The sequence below is a fragment of the Paramormyrops kingsleyae genome, chromosome 8, assembly GCF_048594095.1.
Source record: "Paramormyrops kingsleyae isolate MSU_618 chromosome 8, PKINGS_0.4, whole genome shotgun sequence".
NCBI classification, from domain to species: domain Eukaryota; kingdom Metazoa; phylum Chordata; class Actinopteri; order Osteoglossiformes; family Mormyridae; genus Paramormyrops; species Paramormyrops kingsleyae.
This window is the reverse complement of record NC_132804.1, coordinates 25,587,716-25,606,343: the sequence shown is the minus strand read 5'-3', so window position 1 is coordinate 25,606,343 and position 18,628 is coordinate 25,587,716. Positions and strand designations below refer to the sequence as shown.

The following is an 18,628-nucleotide window of genomic DNA, read 5'->3' as shown; positions in this document are numbered from 1 at the left end:
AAGCCTACTGACAAGAATGATAACTTCTGAATTATATAAATAACTCTTTATCTTTTGGTGTTACACCTGTCCTTATGCTTTGCTTGAGAAGTCTAAATTAAGCCTATGTCACTCTGAAGATGATGGGCCTTAAGTCAGATACCTTAATGAATCTTAATAATATTGTAGTCTAACTTAACTCTTGTGTCACAAAATAGGGACAACCCGAACATGGCCCTAGAAACAGCTCTTTGACCATTTTATAACGTTTTGTACATGGAACTGGACAGGCGTGGCCGGGAAATTCTTGCAAGATGCTCGGGACCTCTGCTAACTATATCTGGGTGCATACACTTGGGGTTTATTGAATAAAATCTCCAAACAAAACTCCTGATATGTAATAATATATGCAATGAGGAGAGATCGATAACAAATTCTCTGATCCAGCCAACTCCGCAAGGCTTGCAATGCTTCTGGACATCTTTCTTTTGCTTATGCACATAATTTTTTGCTTTCTAAGGCAATGCCTGATTAAAATATATATATTTTTGCAACTCAGGAGGCAAAAAAATCAATGGCAGTTCCCTACTGAAGCTCAAGGTTATGCTGCTAGGTGCTTAATTTTACGTTACGTTACAAAAATAAAAAACAATTATGGATTAATCAGCTTATAGTAACGGGTCTCTCAAGAGTGCAACGACCCACTGTCTCAGCTGATTAATTTTGTGTAATAGCTTTAACATGATTGGCTAAAAATTCATATCACATCATTAGCTTGTTTTTTTTCTGTGTGTGTATGTGTGTGTGTGTGTGTGTGTGTGGATTAGGTTTATATTATATTGCGGGGACCAAATGTAATAAAAACCTGTTATTTTGATGTCGTGGAGACCATTTTTCTGTGAAAGCAATAAAAAAAGTAAAAATGTCAAAAGCCTTGTATTTTGTTTTGTGACTTATGATTAAGGTAGGGTAGGGGTAGGGATTAGAGTTTTCCCCATCAAAATGAATAGAGTCCCCACAAAGATTTAATTACAAACCTGTGTGTGTATGTGTGTGTTTGTTTATGTGGGTTCTGGGGCTGGAGGTCTATACTGCAGGTCTCCGGCTACCACAGGACCTCTCCGTCCAGACAGTGACGCGACACCCGCTGTCACTCCACGCCGGCCCGTTATGAAATGGCCATTTTCTCTCTGTCCTCGTTGGATACGCGGTGTTCTCACATATTGCTTGGCCCGACTCAGATGTACCATCACACGGCGAGCCCACACAGCAGACACCCAATCTGTGTTAGTAAACAGCCTTTGAGGAGCTGGATCTCGTTCTCTCCCCTTCTGTCTCCCTCGCCTCCATACTCATCTCCTCCCAACCTGGTTTTCCATCCAAATCTATCTATTCATTTCTAGGTCATGTCCCATTTTTCCGGTCTTCATTTTGCCACGCATGCTGTTTTCTCTCTTTCTTTTTTTTCCTAATTTCCTTACGCAATGCATTACCACAGATGGTCAGAAACCAACCACGAATGGGAGCTTAAAACGCTTACTTCTCAGTCGATTGACCCAAAACTAACTTTTAATGGGTCTGATGGGCTGACTGCGAGAGTGTATCTCACTGAGCTGTGAAATGAAATGACAAAAATAAAAAGAAGCTTTGTCATTTGCACAAGTACATCATAATTCTTATTTTTGCATATCCCATCTCGTTCTCCTTTGTAACTTACATGCACACATAGTTGAGAATGAAGCTTTATGTCTGGGATCAGGCCATTTACCTGGCACCTCAGAGGGTTAAGGGCCTTGTTCAATGGCCCAAGAGACATATGACTATCCTGGCGTGGACGGGATTCAAACCAACAACCTGCTGATCACAGGCAGAGAGCCCGAACCCACTGAGTCACACGCTGCCCCCACCTATGAGGGCTGATATGAGGATGGCAAGCAGGAGGAAGCAGAGAAGAGCCTGGCGCAAATCAAGAACCAACCAAGAAATGACACCCTTAGAGGCTCTCTTCGATTAGTACAATAGCTTTTTCTTTCACTGTTATGCCTCTCCCAATGCGTTTATCCATCCATTTCCACCGAAATCGGGGGTCATTGCATCGTTTTTTTGCAGATTCGTGGGAATCCGTGAGTGCCGGGAACACAAAGAGACCGCTGCGGGTTCTTTTTTCCCTTTTTAATGAATCCAGAACCTCACATTAGTGCTGATTAGCCAGCTGCATGTTGTTATATCTTCAGGGCCACCATCATCCATGAGGCGCTCTGACGTCACCGGTGGCATTTAAAGGTGAGCAGGGAAGACTGCATGGTGAATACTGCTCACGCACCGCTGGGGAAAACAATAACAATTTGTTCATCTCATATATTTGCAGGGTAATCGATGTCTGACAGTGTAATTTCCGGGCTGCTAATCTCTGTGTGCTGAATTTGCTTAACTCAAATTTTTTTCCTCAAGGTATTTTGTGGTATATGGTGCTTTTCCTAAAAAATGTAAAAACAAAGCAGGAGAGACCGTGAAATTTCAAATGCTCCCTCAATTAAGGAATCCATGCAAGGGGTCGGTAGGTGAATGACTGACTTGGAGGGGGTCCGGTAAATGTTTCATCTCCCAAATCAACCCGGGCACAATTAAACAGTCCCTGTGAGTGTCCGGAAGGCACACGAGAAGATATGAAGGCGTAACTTTCACTGCAGGCTATCAGGAAGCTCATATTTTATTCCATTAATTCAGGCAGGAGTTTCATAATCACCTGAAATCTTGACTGACTGGCCACGCAGAAACAGCTTCAAGGACTTGTCAGATCCTGAACCCCCACCCCCCCCCCCCCCACCCCCAATCCTCAGTCTGTACGGGTGGCGGCACTTGACTGAGCCAATTATTAGGCTAATTAAAATAATTTAGGCCTCTAGTGTTTGCATTTTAAAGAGAAGCCGGAAGAGCCACATAAGTGAGCAGCCAAAGTGCGGCAGGGAGGAGCGGCTCTCCAGGTAACGCTGCACCCCCGGAGGACACATCACCTGGAGAGATGGAAGGGGAACCAAAAGAAGGCACTGATGTAATCATGAGGGCGGAGGCGCCACTTTTAACCGGCGGGGCGGGGAATGGAGAAACGCACAGCCTTCCAGGCCCGTCGGGGTCCTCGTCCAGGACGCGCGTGTCTGGCAGATTCCAGCTTTGATGGATGCGCGCGTGTGTGGGAGACCAGCAGCGGTGACTGTTTTTTTTTTTTTTTTTTGCCATCCGCCATTAAACAACCGCCCCATCGAGTCAGCCTGTGAGTCAGCCCACTTGAATAAGGCAATGGGGTGGATGGCGGTAATGTAATCAAAGCGGAGAGGCTAACATCTCTGCGCCTGGTGTCTTTCAGAGGGAAAAGGCAACCAGCCTAGAGGAGGATGGAGAGAAATGTCACGGCGCTTAAAGGATCCTTGGAGGCCCCACTCCAAACGGACCTTTCTGACATGAGCAAGGGGCAGGCAGAGAATACGCAGAATACATTCTGATCCATTCTTTCCTTTCTACTTTCTGTCTCGGGTGATGATCTTGCCCCTACAGGGGATGCTGCAAGGGTAAATAGAGCAAGGATATCCGGGCAGATTTAGGGGTCCTGAAATGTACCATTGGGGGGGCCCCCGCTAGGAAAAATATACCTGTACTTCTTCAGACAGATAGTGCCAAAGGGACCCAAGGTGACATTTTGTCAGGGGGCCCAAGATTTCAAGCGACACCCCTGGGATGAGCGGCGGCAGGTTTGCGTGCGAGGGGCAATGCGTCTGCGTGGAATGACACGACGTCGGCTGGTGAGAACAGATTTAAAAGGACAAAACACACTTGGAGGGGACATTCGGCAGCGGCTGGGCTTTGGTTCAGCGACTCGGGAGGCCTGACGATGACTAAGCTGCACTCTGAAGCTTTCTGAAGGCTACTGCCAACGGCCGGATGCCATCTATCGCTCGTGACGGTGACATCAGAGGACTGCTCAGGGGCAGCCCGATTTCTTGCATGACAGCCTGTTTGTCATTGTTTGGTTACGCAGAGCAGGTGCTCAGCACAATTCTCTCCGCAACCAGAGAGAAGCCATCAAAAACAAAAGTAAGTTCCTTCTGTGTTTAGCAGACGTACATGCTGTTCTGTACAGTACATACTGATGCAGTGATTGGGTGATTTGCATTGTGTTTCTGGAAAGCCATCAAAATAAACCACAAAATAGACTGATATCATTGTACTGAAAGGAACTTAATGATCAATAATTTACTGCATTTTTCATTTCAAAGTGAAGCAAAGCTTGAATAAACATTGATATGACCTTACAGGGATGGCTATTAAATCACAGAGAGAGAAAAAAAACCTGACATGCAAATTGCTTTGACACGCAGTGCCACAAGATGTCACTGTTTCCAAGGACACTCTCTGTGGTGTCAGTTAATGTGAGGCCAGTTGGTGGAGTGCCTTAAGCAGAGATGGATTAATTCACAGGCTGTCCTGCACTACAGCCTAAGACCTGGAAAACATCAGGACTCCGGCCCGCCTCAGGAAACATGGAGAACCTGAGTGTCCATGCTGACGTTAGCCCAGCGGTAGCGGAGGAGGCTGGGAGCCGAAGGGGAATCCAACCAATCACAGCGGGGGGGACTGACAAAATTTACCAAGGGGACCCCTCGCACTAGGTCAGAAAATTTGTGCCCCTTTTTGATAACACAAGATTGTACAAAAGTTAATCTACTCCTGGTCTCATGGATAAGAAGATGCAGTGCGGTTCTAGAGGGCTCTGGGGGGAACTAAGGCCAGTTGTTCTGTTGGGGGGGGGTGGTGGGCAGATGCATTTGACCTTAATGTCCCCCAAGTATTACACTAGATTGCCAGCAATAAGAAACAAAAGACAATTTTGAAAATTGATGTTATTTACCTTTTACAGTTTTTACAAATATGTAACATGCTCTGATTTCCTGTTTAGACTGTCTTGCTTCTACAAGCTTGATAATTTTTTTCTCGTTCGTCTATCCAGCTCCCGATCTCACCTACCCTCACTCGTGAACAAGACCCCGAGAGACTTGAACTCCTCCACTTGAGGCAGTACGTCTTCCCCGACCCGAAGAGGGCAATCGACCCATTTCCGGCTGAGAACCATGGTCTCGGACTAGGAGGTGCTAATCCTCATCCCTACCGCTTCGCACTCGGCTGCGAACCGCCCCAGAGCCTGCTGGAGATCCCCAGCAGATGAAGCCAACAGGACGACATTGTCTGCAAATAGCAGCGAGGCAATCCTGAGGCCACCAAACTGGACACCCTCCACACCCTGGCTGCGCCTAGACATCCTGTCCATAAATATTATAAACAGGACCGATGACAAAGGGCAGCCCTGGCAGAGCCCAACCCGCACTGGGAACACGTCCGACTTATTACCGGCAATGCGGACCAAGCTTCTGCTCCGTTCGTACAGGGACCGAATCGGCCACAACAGCGGACCCTGGACCCCACACTCCCGAAGCACCCCCCACAGAGCACCTCGGGGAACCCGGTCGTAAGCCTTTTCCAAATCCACAAAACACATGTAGACTGGATAGGCAAACTCCCAGGCCCCCTCCAGTACCCTTGCAAGAGTATAAAGCTGGTTCAGTGTTCCACGGCCACCCAGAGCCTTCAGGTACTCCGGGCGGATCTCGTCCACCCCCAGGGCCCAGCCATCACGTAGCTCTTTAACCACCCTGGCCACCTCAGCCCCAGTGATGGGCAAGCCCCCCCAGCACCCTCGGGCTCTGTGCCCTCAGATGTCTCAAAGGCAGTGTGCGTAGATGTATCTGAGGCAGGGTTGAGGAGGTCCTCAAAGTATTCCTTCCACCTCCAGGTGAGGTCAACAGCACCCCCTCCCCACTATAAATAGTAGGAACCAGGAGCTGCTTCCCCCTCCTGATATTCCAGATGGTTTGCCAGAACCTTTTTGAGGCCGACCGAAAGTCACTTTCCATGGCCTCACCGAACTCCTCCCATGCCCAGGTTTTTGCTTCTGCGACCGCCCAAGCCGCGTTCCGCCTGGCCTGCCGGTACCCATCAGCTGCCTCCGGAGACCCCCGGGCTAATAATTCTTGGTAAGCCTCCTTCTTCAGCTTGACAGCCCCCCTCACCTCTGGTGTCCACCATCGGGTACGAGGGTTACTGCCACGACAGGCACCGACCACCCTGCAGCCACAGCTCCGTACGGCCGCTTCCACAATGGAGGTCCGGAACAGTGTCCATTCAGACTCAATGTTCCCAACCTCCCCCGTTATGCAGTTGGAATTCTGCCGAAGGTGCGAGTTAAAGCTCCGGCGAACAGGAGCCTCTGCCAGATGTTCCCAGCAGACCCTCACTATGCGCTTGGGTCTACCAGGTCTGACCGGCTTCCTCCCCCGCCACCTGAGCCAACTCACCACCAGGTGGTGATCAGTTGACAGCTCAGCCCCTCTCTTTACCCGAGTGTCTAAGACGGAAGGCCACAGATCAGATGATACGATTATAAAATCGATCATCGACCTGTAGCCCTGGGCATGTTAGTACCATGTCCACTTATGGACACCCTTATGCTCGCAATAGCGAATCAACTTACGTAAAATTACACCCTTCTACTCTATCTATCTATCTATCTATCTATCTATCTATCTATCTATCTATCTATCTAGTAGCTACCTTCTTTGTGCTTATGAAGTACTAGATTATACTTTTTAAATATTCTGAAATATTCTTACCAGCAATCTTCTACATCCCACAGGAACGAGTGTTACAATTTAATGAGATTGGCAAAAATCTGGTCACACCTCAATTTCCATTCTTTAATTCTTCTGATCACTGAATCAGACGTCATAGGTCAAACAGGAAACGTGAGATGCTTTAGGTAGTTGGGAGCATGCTATTTATACCATTATGAATTTGTAACACTTAATAAGTGTATCTGTAGTGGTCAAATATTATACCAATATTATACCTTATAACAATACAACATACTGCTATCAGTCAGCCACTACATAAGTAGAGAACATTTCTTTCTTTCTACTGTCATTTTTCTAATTTGAAGAGTAGTATTTTGCACTGTTGTGGACTGCCTAGTTTGGTCTAGCGTGGTACTGCTATTTAAGGTCTCATCCCTGTGTTAAACATGTATGCAAACAGCAAAGACAGCATCTACAATATATCAAACAAACACATTGTTCTACACAGGAGAAGCCATAGGCCACAGACAAATGGGTATTTGGGGCGTGTTGGTTTGTTTAAGAATTTGTAAAGATTAATAAATCCCACTGGCATGTTTTAATCTGTGGTTTACAGAAGATTTGAAGCTACCTAATTGGAAGAATGGTAGAATAACCCCACAAAACTCTGAGACATGTTATTTGCGGTAGATTTCCAGTGGCAGTCTGCGTGACTAAGCGTCAACTCATGACTTGAAACTACCTAGACGAAACAGCGGTACCACGTGACCGCACAAGGAAGCTTGTGTAACGGGCTACTTAATGTTTAGTTTTTCCCCGTATGTTTATAGATTTATTAACACGAAAGATTTTCTAGCGTTTTACGAAACCACTGTAGTTACAAAAGTAAAGAATCGTTTAGTTTCCACTTATTGTATTTGCGCAGAGCAGCATTTCAGCGGTCAGCGAACAAATTATCAAGAAATTTAATTTGGCCACTTAAATGTAATTTGTTTATGAGTGCTCTTCCCCGATTCCGCTAATGCTTAAAATTCCGAATATCAGAATAAAAAGCTGGCAGCAGTGGGAAACATCAGAATGAACTGGTTTTCCAACATGCCTTAATTAATTTGCAGTACTCAACAAATCAAGTAATAATGTCACTAGTACGTTACTCAAGGTGACTCATATTCACGTGCAATGCGTGGTACCGAGGAAGGTGGCACATGGAAAGCGGGCCGAAACTAACCGTATCCCGTGGCGCAACCGGGAAGCCTACAGACAGGAAGCCACTAGTGATGGGATTTATGGCTCTTTGAGGGGATCCGGATCTTGGCGATCCGTTCCTTTCAAACTCAGGCTCTTTTTAAATATTTAGTCAGTTTTAAGAAGCCAGCTTGGGGGCATCTCAGTTTATCCTGGAAATAATCACTGGGAGGAATGATGAGGTGAGATTTGTAGTCAAATAATTAAAACTCAGATATCACACACCAATATCTGAGTTTGAATTATTCTGAACTATTGATTATTACCTCATTTGTCATGTGTGTACTATATTCCATATGGTTGCACAACATCCCTCTACTTAGACAGTGACATCACTATTTTGGATTTACCTTTAGTACAAAGTGTGTGTATGTGTAAAGCTACGTTGACTTATGTTATTCATACAATACCTACTCACAAATAAACATCAAAAACAAAGCCGGCTGCAATGAATTTCTGTGCAAAACAGCTTTTACTACAAACACTTCCACACAATGTGGAAGTGAAGGATGCGTGCACAACTATCATCATGCTGTTAGGCAGTAGCACCCCTGCGCTGGGTGCGCCCCTCCCCCTATAACTGTTCTGTCTCGCGGAGGAGCTAATTTGTGTGCATCTGTGTGAAACACGCATAGGAAAAAAAGAACGACAGAAAGAACGGCTCCCCTCCAGCCGCGACTCGGCTCCCATCGTTCATGTTTATGAGCCGTTCAAAAGAATCGGTTCGTTCGCGAACGTCACAACTCTAGAAGCCACCAGAAAGAAAACATTTGGTCATTTAGTCAGTATCCACGGTAAAAGCGTTGCTTCGAAAAGCTCTAGAGTGATTAATATTAATTAAGATACTGGGCTTCCACTACAGAAAACACAAAATACTTGCAGCTATTATATTGGACCCATGGATGCAAACTCGTCGCGATAACGTTTTTCAATTGAAATTTCAATTGAAACGCATAATGAACTCATGCATAATTGAAATTTCAGCCACATTCCTCGGCTTCTATGCTACTCTGCGAAAATGAAATTATTTTCTCCCTGAAATATGAATCATGCATTTGGACTAGGGACAAGTGTATTTAAGGTGACCGTCCTATGCACTCCATTCCAGCGAACTGAAGATAAAAGTAAAACGCGCAATAAAACAGGGTTTGCGACTTTCAAGCATCCGGCGTGACACGATCAGGCTCTCTGACTCACGCTCGTGCGAGAGATCTTACGGCAAATTATAAACCTAAAATTAGCTACATCAAAAGCGTTGGAGTAGTTCACAAACCCTGCAGACTATTGGTGTGTGTGAGTGTGTGTGTGTATATATACATATATATATATACATATATATATACATATACATATATATATATATATACACTCACACACACCAATAGTCTGCAGGGTTTGTGAACTACTCCAAGAATATTTAAAAAGTATAATCTAGTACTTCATAAGCGCAAAGAAGGTAGCTACTAGATAGATAGATTGATAGATAGATAGATTGATAGATAGATAGATAGATAGATAGATAGATAGATAGATAGATAGATAGATAGATAGAGTAGAAAGGTGTAATTTTACATAAGTTGATTCGCTATTGCGAGCATAAGGGTGTCCATAAGTGGACATGGTACTAACATGCCCGGGGCTACAGGTCGATGATCGATTTTATAATCGTATCATCTGAACTGTGGCCTTCCGTCTTGGACACTCGGGTAAAGAGAGGGGCTGAGCTGTCAACTGATCACCACCTGGTGGTGAGTTGGCTCAGGTGGCGGGGGAGGAAGCCGGTCAGACCTGGTAGGCCCAAGCGCATAGTGAGGGTCTGCTGGGAACGTCTGGCAGAGGCTCCTGTTCGCCGGAGCTTTAACTCGCACCTCCGGCAGAATTCCAACTGCATAACGGGGGAGGTTGGGAACATTGAGTCTGAATGGACACTGTTCCGGACCTCCATTGTGGAAGCGGCCGTACGGAGTTGTGGCTGCAGGGTGGTTGGTGCCAGTCGTGGCAGTAACCCTCGTACCCGATGGTGGACACCAGAGGTAAGGGGGGCTGTCAAGCTGACAAATGGGTATTTGGGGCGTGTTGGTTTGTTTAAGAATTTGTAAAGATTAATAAATCCCACTGGCATGTTTTAATCTGTGGTTTACAGAAAATGTGAAGCTACCTAATTGGAAGAATGGTAGAATAACCCCACAAAACTCTGAGACATGTTATTTGCGGTAGATTTCCAGTGGCAGTCTGCGTGACTAAGCGTCAACTCATGACTTGAAACTACCTAGACGAAACAGCGGTACCACGTGACCGCACAAGGAAGCTTGTGTAACAGGCTACTTAATGTTTAGTTTTTCCCCGTATGTTTATAGATTTATTAACACGAAAGATTTTCTAGCGTTTTACGAAACCACTGTAGTTACAAAAGTAAAGAATCGTTTAGTTTCCACTTATTGTATTTGCGCAGAGCAGCATTTCAGCGGTCAGCGAACAAATTATCAAGAAATTTAATTTGGCCACTTAAATGTAATTTGTTTATGAGTGCTCTTCCCCGATTCCGCTAATGCTTAAAATTCCGAATATCAGAATAAAAAGCTGGCAGCAGTGGGAAACATCAGAATGAACTGGTTTTCCAACATGCCTTAATTTGCAGTAGGCTACTCAACAAATCAAGTAATAATGTCACTAGTACGTTACTCAAGGTGACTCATACTCACGTGCAATGCGTGGTACCGAGGAAGGTGGCACATGGAAAGCGGGCCGAAACTAACCGTATCCCGTGGCGCAACCGGGAAGCCTACAGACAGGAACCCACCAGAAAGAAAACATTTGGTCATTTAGTCAGTATCCACGGTAAAAGCGTTGCTTCGAAAAGCTCTAGAGTGATTAATATTAAGATACTGGGCTTCCACTACAGAAAACACAAAATACTTGCAGCTATTATATTGGACCCATGGATGCAAACTCGTCGCGATAACGTTTTTCAATTGAAATTTCAATTGAAACGCATAATGAACTCAAGCATAATTGAAATTTCAGCCACATTCCTCGGCTTCTATGCTACTCTGCGAAAATGAAATTATTTTCTCCCTGAAATATGAATCATGCATTTGGACTAGGGACAAGTGTATTTAAGGTGACCGTCCTATGCACTCTATTCCAGCGAACTGAAGATAAAAGTAAAACGCGCAATAAAACAGGGTTTGCGACTTTCAAGCATCCGGCGTGACACTCAGGCTCTCTGACTCACGCTCGTGCGAGAGATCTTACGGCAAATTATAAACCTAAAATTAGCTACATCAAAAGCGTTGGAGTAGTTCACAAACCCTGCAGACTATTGGTGTATGTATATGTATGTATGTATATATATATATATATATACACACACACACACAGGTGCAAGGCAGGGTACAACCCAGGACAGGGCACCAACCCAGCACAGGGCACACTCACACTCACACACCATTCACACTTATGGGCAATTTGGTAACTCCTATCAACCTCTGCATGTTTTTGGGCTGTGGTGGGGACACTGGAGTACCCAAAGGAAACTCCACAATGACATGGGGAGAACATGCAAACTCCACACACACACACACACACACACACACATGGGGGCGACTGGACCACAAAGCAGAAAGCTGAGGTACTGGAGGTACCATATACATATGCAACAAACATTCATCTTCAGCATTGGCTGATTCTTCAGTTCAGTCACAGATGCCAGAAACTGGGTCTATTTCCAGACACCTGACTCAAATTGTGCCAAAGAATTTCCATTTGTAATAGCGTTTTGCCTGTCTGCCTTGTGATACCATGTGATGTTTTGTAAGAATACTTCCTATAAAACCATCATGTTACTTTATTATAGTATCCGTTACTACATTATACTGTTTTTCTACAATATCAATTTCAGGTAGCTTAGTTTTATACTAGATCTAATAGAGGCTGAAAAATGTTTAGTAGCTTTTTCAAGAGGGGATAATATATACACCTAGGCAGGGACAGCGATTTGATTCCATTGAACAAGGTGTGTGTTATTCTTCCACGCTTCAATAAATACAACAGATGTGACTAACATATGGCGTTCAGTTGCCCAAGATATGTGTCTGTTGTACAAATACAAAGTAAGATGAGAGGTTATGAAACTCAGCTTTCCTGACATTGCAGAGAAGTCTGCCTCTCCTCAGGCATTTGGAGAGTTTTCATACCAAAAATGCTTTCTTTTTTAAAAAACCACTCAAGCATTTCTGTTCATCTTGCTCAACAGCCATTAAAAATATTTCAGGCCTCTGTCACCATGCTTGGTTTTTTTCCCCTGACATGAGGATGTTCAACAAATCAGCAGGGTTCATTTGACAAACACAGAACACACCCTGTAAAACAGCAAAAAGTATGTCCAACAGAAGATTTAACCACCAGTTGACTTTTAATTTATGTTTAGCTGGTTTCAATGTCAGATACTGAAAATGACAAAACAGTCACCACCCCCCCAAAATACAATTTTACACTTTACAATTTATGTAACACTGCTTTCAAGTACTTTCCTCTAAATCCATAGTTGCTACTTTAGTTTTGTACCCAAAAATAAAAAGTTGTTTAAAAAGATCTCAGTGCTATATACAACCATACAAATTGTGAATTGCTTTTATTATTGCTTTTATCAAACATTCACATTATACCACAAAATGTAGGTAACAAACTATTCCACCAATGATTTATGCTAAATATTCACAACATTTTGGTTGAAAAATAATTTAGTAAAAAACAAGTCAGAAAAAACTAACCTAATTTAAAAAGAATCATTGAGTCTCATGATATTCACAGCCATGTTGGTATATACAGTGGAAAAAAAATTATGGGAGTCATTTGTATTTGATTAGTTGTTAAGTGTGCTGTTTTGTGCAACAGAATCGGTTGGGTATCACTTCAGTATATTAAGGAGAGCAGAAAAACATTTTTGGTTTCTCCCACATCAACATGTTTCCTGTAAACAACGCTGCAAGAATTATTTCAGCTTTAACATACAAAAACGTTTCTTCCCCTCCCATGAAATTGCAATGTCTGCAGCTGACAGCTGAAATTTCTAATATAAAATTTTTCTATATACTTGTTTCATTTATTTCCAGACAGTATTATAAAATACACGATTTAATTTTTTACTATGCAGAGTTATGTACGCAAAAAAAGGTAAATGCTTAAACCACAACAGGCTGAAACATGTAGAACAATGTAGTTTATGAGGACGTCAATTATGGGTGGACGCAGTGATGACTCATGTAATTTCTGTATTTTGGTAGTTTTAAGAGCGCTAGACAACATGCCCTTGAAATGCTGTCTCCCGTGAGATCATCAGTGCGCACTTTACAGAGACGTTCTGCTTGTAGAAATCACCCATTCTGCAGCTGAAATCACGAACTTAAGAGCATCTGGAAATCAGAGGTATATGTCATACAGTGCAGGTCACAGGTTTGTTTTTCCTTTAATTGCACAGTTTCTGAAGCAGTCCACACTTCCATGTAAAATTCATGTGCTCTGATATGTATGAACAGTCCTTTCGAATGGATGTTCGTACTTATATAATATGCACAACATATACAAATATGCATCCTCAAAGGGCAAGACTTAGGAAGTTCTGCAGTCCGTCCGCTGGCCATTACGAGAACACAGTCTGCGATACTTACTCAGTTTTAATCCATGCAATTATCCTGCAGTACTTGCTCTTGCTTCTCTCATAAGTAGCAAAGACATTTCTCCACAATGTGACCTCCTACCCAGGGTTGTTATTCTTGAGCTCAAATCTACTGTAGATGTTCTTGGTCTTCATTTTGTTGTAGTGGTTGACCAGGTCAAGCTTACTGTGTCCCAGGGTCATCCTTCCATTGTCATTTCGTGTTATCCGATGACCCATGAAAGACCCATCTGTGGGTGATACTGGTGGGGGAGGCAGTGTTTGCTTGCTCTCGGGCTCTGTCTGCGAAAGATCTGGCCCTCCAAAGGCCATGCTCTGAGGAGGGGACTTCTCCTTACCCGAGGCTGAGAAGAAATCAGTTATTTTGTTGAGGATGGGGCGGGATTGATTTCTGCTGTTCCTGTTGGTGACTTTAACGTCCGGTCCAGGTGGAGACCTAGGGGTACCGTGATAGTTTGGTTTGTGATCGTAGATACCCAGACCCTGCAACTTTGACGTGGTTCCTCCAACATTAGCTGTAAAGGAATCAGGAGCTGCTGCTTTGTACCACTCAGTCTGGCCTACGCCAGAGACGCCGTGGTCCACTACCGGGTTCTGACCGGGACTGCTTGTTGAGTTCCATGCTCCCTGGTTTTGGCCAACTCTCCAGTCCGGAACTGGTTGCTTACTTTCCTGCTCAAACTTGTTGACGTGACTGGACATCCCAGGGGCCTTCTTGATGCTGGACACACTGCTACTAGACTGACTACTGGAGTTCTCTGAATAATCTCTCTCCCGGGACAACTGCATATCCAGACCCGTGCTGGGTGCTGGATTGGAGACTGGGTAATAGGGAAGTCCCTCCTCCTCCTCCGGGTCGTCAAAGTAACTGATGATCTGGGAGTCAGCGTAGAGGCAGCGGAACTCCCGGTCAAAGGGCTCGGAGACCCTCCCAGAAAAGTGCAGCACCATGTTGCTGTGGACCAGCGCTGAAAGCCAGGTGAAGCTGCAGAAGAGACGGCAGGCAGTCAGGGATATCAGGTCATCATACTTTTGGAAAATGTGCATCTTTAAAAGTGGCTATTAGTGACGAGGTTCCACTCATCATACACAGGAGTAGGAATGGGACAAATAGTTGTCACTTGTTCGGCAAACTGACTCGAAGCGGTTCTTAAGGCCCGAATGACCGACCAACCGCAAGACGGTCTTTCAAACTGGAACTTCTTAACATCCAAAACAAGTCCACAAGAATGGGACCGCTTTGGATAACTTAAATACAGAACCAGATTACTGGTTTTGAAACCAGATGCACTTTCACATGAACAAACCTTTGCCAACTCCCAGCCTGAGTCAATCCTGAACAGTTACTGATCCACACCTAATACCTACCTGACACTCAAACATGACCCCACTGTATACAACTACTTACCTTCTCTATGTCACTCTTCTCCTGACTACCATGTTTCCATAACCCTGTGCAACTCTCTGCAAGTACCTGTGCAGTAATTCTCATATTCACCTTCAGGCTCTATATCTATCCATCTTAAATCATAATATTTATGTGCACCTGCATGTGTCTAAGTGAGTCCAACACCACCGCCAGGAAAAATTCCTTGAACGTTACTGTCATGGGTTTGTCTAGGGAAAGTGATTCAGGTTAATACACAGATAGGATTTCTGTAGCACACCTGTGAAAGGGCACAGTTAGTGTGGAATTATGTATCGAGCTGGTTAAAATTAAATTATATTGAAAGAGAACTGGATGTGAAAGGATTAAAATGTACTTTTGTAGAATTAATAGTATAAAAATGTAATTTCTAGTGACTGGAACAACTATATGTTCATTGTCAGTTATAGGCCTGCTGATTTGCAAATATCTATGTTTGATTTGAGTAAATACATAATACTGATAAACTTAAATTAAATACTAAATAATGAGCATGTTTTTTTAGAAGACATGCAAGAAACCAGACACATTGTTTGAATAGGTATTTACATCTATGCATTGTATTAAATATCGTTTTGCTGACTTTTTAAAATTTGTAGTTATTTATTAATAAACTGATTGCAGCCAAAACAGTTAATTACGTGTTGTACTGTTTACTGTTTCTCTCAGAAACAGCTTTCAGTATTTTGCAGCTCTGTATTTTCTGTTACCACTTCAGGCTTATATAGAATATGCTTACCCTGGATTAGTTAAATACACTCCTTCGAAACAGAAACAGCTAAAGAATCGCTTCTTTGTTGGACCCTTGAAGAGCCTTAATAGCCAGTGCTGTTTGCGCTCACCCACAAGTTAAACTGATGCGTTCTGGGCTCCCTACCCTGAAATAAAACACCGTTCCCAGAACAAACAACGGACGCAGGCGGCTTCCGGTGACCCGCATGAACTTGGGGGGCGGACAAGCGGGATGCACAGTTGCTGACAACACAGTTCATTAGACGTCAATGAAAGGAAGCTTCCTACACGTAGTCCGGACTATTTTAGTTGCGAGGAGGGAAAACTCCATGCAGTCTAGGATGCACCGTTTTTAGACGACCAACAACATCATAAGCATATTGCTTAGAAATGCGTAAACGGACGGCATGTTTATATATTTATACACGTTAACATATATAATTGTTTTATATGAGTAATTGTTCACAGTTTTACCTATTTAATATCCAGTAAAAAAACAAAACAAAAAAGAACTGTCTAAGTTCTACCAGCAAAGTTAACAGTCACTGTTCTGGGCTGATTTCGGCTGGCTGAGTCTGAATTTTGCCAACACTCCATGTCAACACAAAAGACAGATGAATGGCAGTAGGTGATACAGAGATGGCTTTAACTTTAAATTTTCCTCTGATTTGGCCCTTGTGTAACTGCACCAAAGTGTGGGGCTTGAAACGAGATGCGCCTACTGTCATTCCCCAGTGACGCAACGCACAAAACAAACGGCTCCATACCTATATGATCCTGCAATGACTTCTTCACAGTCCACGATGAGGAACTTCTCTTGGACTTGCCCAGCAAACTTCTTCCCGGATTTGGTGCAGTATGTCTCTCCACAAACACTCCGAATTCGCATGTTCTGGAAGGGAATTACAGTGTTAGGCCTACCTGAGCAGTACTGCTGTATGTGCTGTGGCTCTAATATCCAATTCATTTGGGAATTATTCACTTTTTTAGAAGCCCCAAACCCAAACACTTAACATAACTTTCCGAATCCTAAATTAGATTTTAGACTGCATGGCTCTTTACGCACTAACTGCGAGTTTAGTTAATCCATCATAATTATTTAACTTTAACAGTCAGTAATGTGCCTAAATTCATGTTTTTCGATTAGCCGTATAATGAAATGAAAGCAGGCGTACGGTAAGTTGCGAACTGTCGACATCCAGAGCTTTACACATTTCAATGAAGTAGTGCAGGTTCTTCTCATCCAAGAGAATGTATACGGGGACTCTACGTTTCTCGGAAGCTTCCATCAGATCGCAGAACAAATCAACATCCGTGAAAACATCCATCACCAGCGCTATTACCTACACAAAGAAAAATTAATAGGCCAAGTCATAAACAACTTTTCAACTGCGCTACATGCGTGCAAATATAAAAGGTCAAATACGCCCATACCAGAGTAATTTTTTTACATATGGGTATACGTTTCGTGTGAATATATTTTAATATTTTTGTATATTAAATATATATCGAACATGCTGTCATATAACAAGTGTAGCCAATAATAGATTCACATCATTAGGTTGGAAGTGTTTTGAAACATAATTAACGTACAGGTGTATAGCTGAAGATGACAGTTAAGATTCTTTATGTCTTTATAACATCTCGCATACCTTCTTGGCTTTACTTATAACTGAGCGAATGAGGTCTTTGACGTTGTGCGACTTGTCCCGTTGAAAGTAAATCTGCGTTTCCGAGGGTCCGTATCGGTCAGGAACTTGCGGCCAGCCCAGCTCCAGTATCGGTGGCTCCTCGTCCGACATCATGGGGAAATACGTCCCAGAGGTGAGCTCCGACACCGCGTCCCCCTCCCCGATATCAGAGCCGTTTCCGCACACAGCACTCGAGAAGCTATTCTTGGCCACGTTTTCGGTAATGAATTTAATTTCCAGAGATGAAAGAAAGTTCAGCTCTCTCTCCTCCGCCAAGACACGCCGGTACTCATTCTCCCCGGACTCCAGTAAGGCGTCCGTGGCCAGTCTGGCCGCTTCATTGTGGCTCAGCTCCAAGGCCGAACTGTACCTCCACGGGTTCTTCACTTCTTCCAGCCGGCTGGCGAGTTTACCGAGCGCTTTACGCCCGCTGTTCATCGGCCTTAACACCTCCGCGTTAATCATTTCACCTGGAAAGTAACTATATGCGAACTTTTTGTCTGAATAATATGAAATAACTTATTAAATATACCCGTAAATCGTTTGTTTCAGATCATCCGGTTAACAACTGCTCCCTGTCATTGTTATGACAGCAGTCCCTGGGGCTCCCGGTATTGTCCGTGTGACTGTACTCTTTCACCTGTGCCCCGCTCCATACTCCACCCCCGCCGATGAGATCGGTCTCTCTTTACATTGGTGAAGAGCATGACCGCCTCCCTCGGAAGTATACTCCTCTATAACCGTATCTTTTACTGGGAGTGCATGTAGTCCACCCCCCCCCCCAAAAAAAAATAAAAGTAAAAAATCGGGTGAACATATTCCCATACAAACGAAGATCCCTAGCAGGGTAATTCAATTAATTTAGCAACAACAATGTAAAAGTTTACCGAGTGCATTCTGACTATTAGAAAAGTTTTTTTATACACGTATAAACGTCTCCCATTTCTGCATTCAGTACATTAAGGACAGATAATTGTATTATACGCATTACATAGTGTGTTATATTTTAGATTTGGCCAGTGCATGATTTGGCATACGGACACAAATCGTTTATGAAATGCCGGTGTTATGACGAGTTGAGCTACCTATCGAGACGTACTATCGAGCCTTTTTGCGCATGTGCAGTTCCACCGTTTGGGGGTTAGGGTTTTAGGGGTTTGGGTTAGGGTAAGGGTAAGGGTTTTATGGGTTTTTGGGG

At 43.8% G+C, this 18,628-nt stretch overlaps 1 protein-coding gene across 1 annotated transcript; it reads right to left on the bottom strand.

The window, feature by feature from the left end:
• Window positions 1-12,520: 12,520 nt before the first annotated feature.
• fam83c (family with sequence similarity 83 member C) lies at window positions 12,521-18,107 on the bottom strand. The gene is made up of 4 exons (XM_023799524.2): window positions 17,392-18,107; window positions 16,915-17,082; window positions 16,507-16,631; window positions 12,521-14,566 (listed from the first exon to the last, which is right to left on the bottom strand). The coding sequence occupies exons 1-4, from the start codon at window positions 17,893-17,895 to the stop codon at window positions 13,660-13,662; spliced, it is 1,704 nt and encodes a 567-aa protein (XP_023655292.1). The 5' UTR covers window positions 17,896-18,107; the 3' UTR covers window positions 12,521-13,659.
• Window positions 18,108-18,628: the final 521 nt, after the last annotated feature.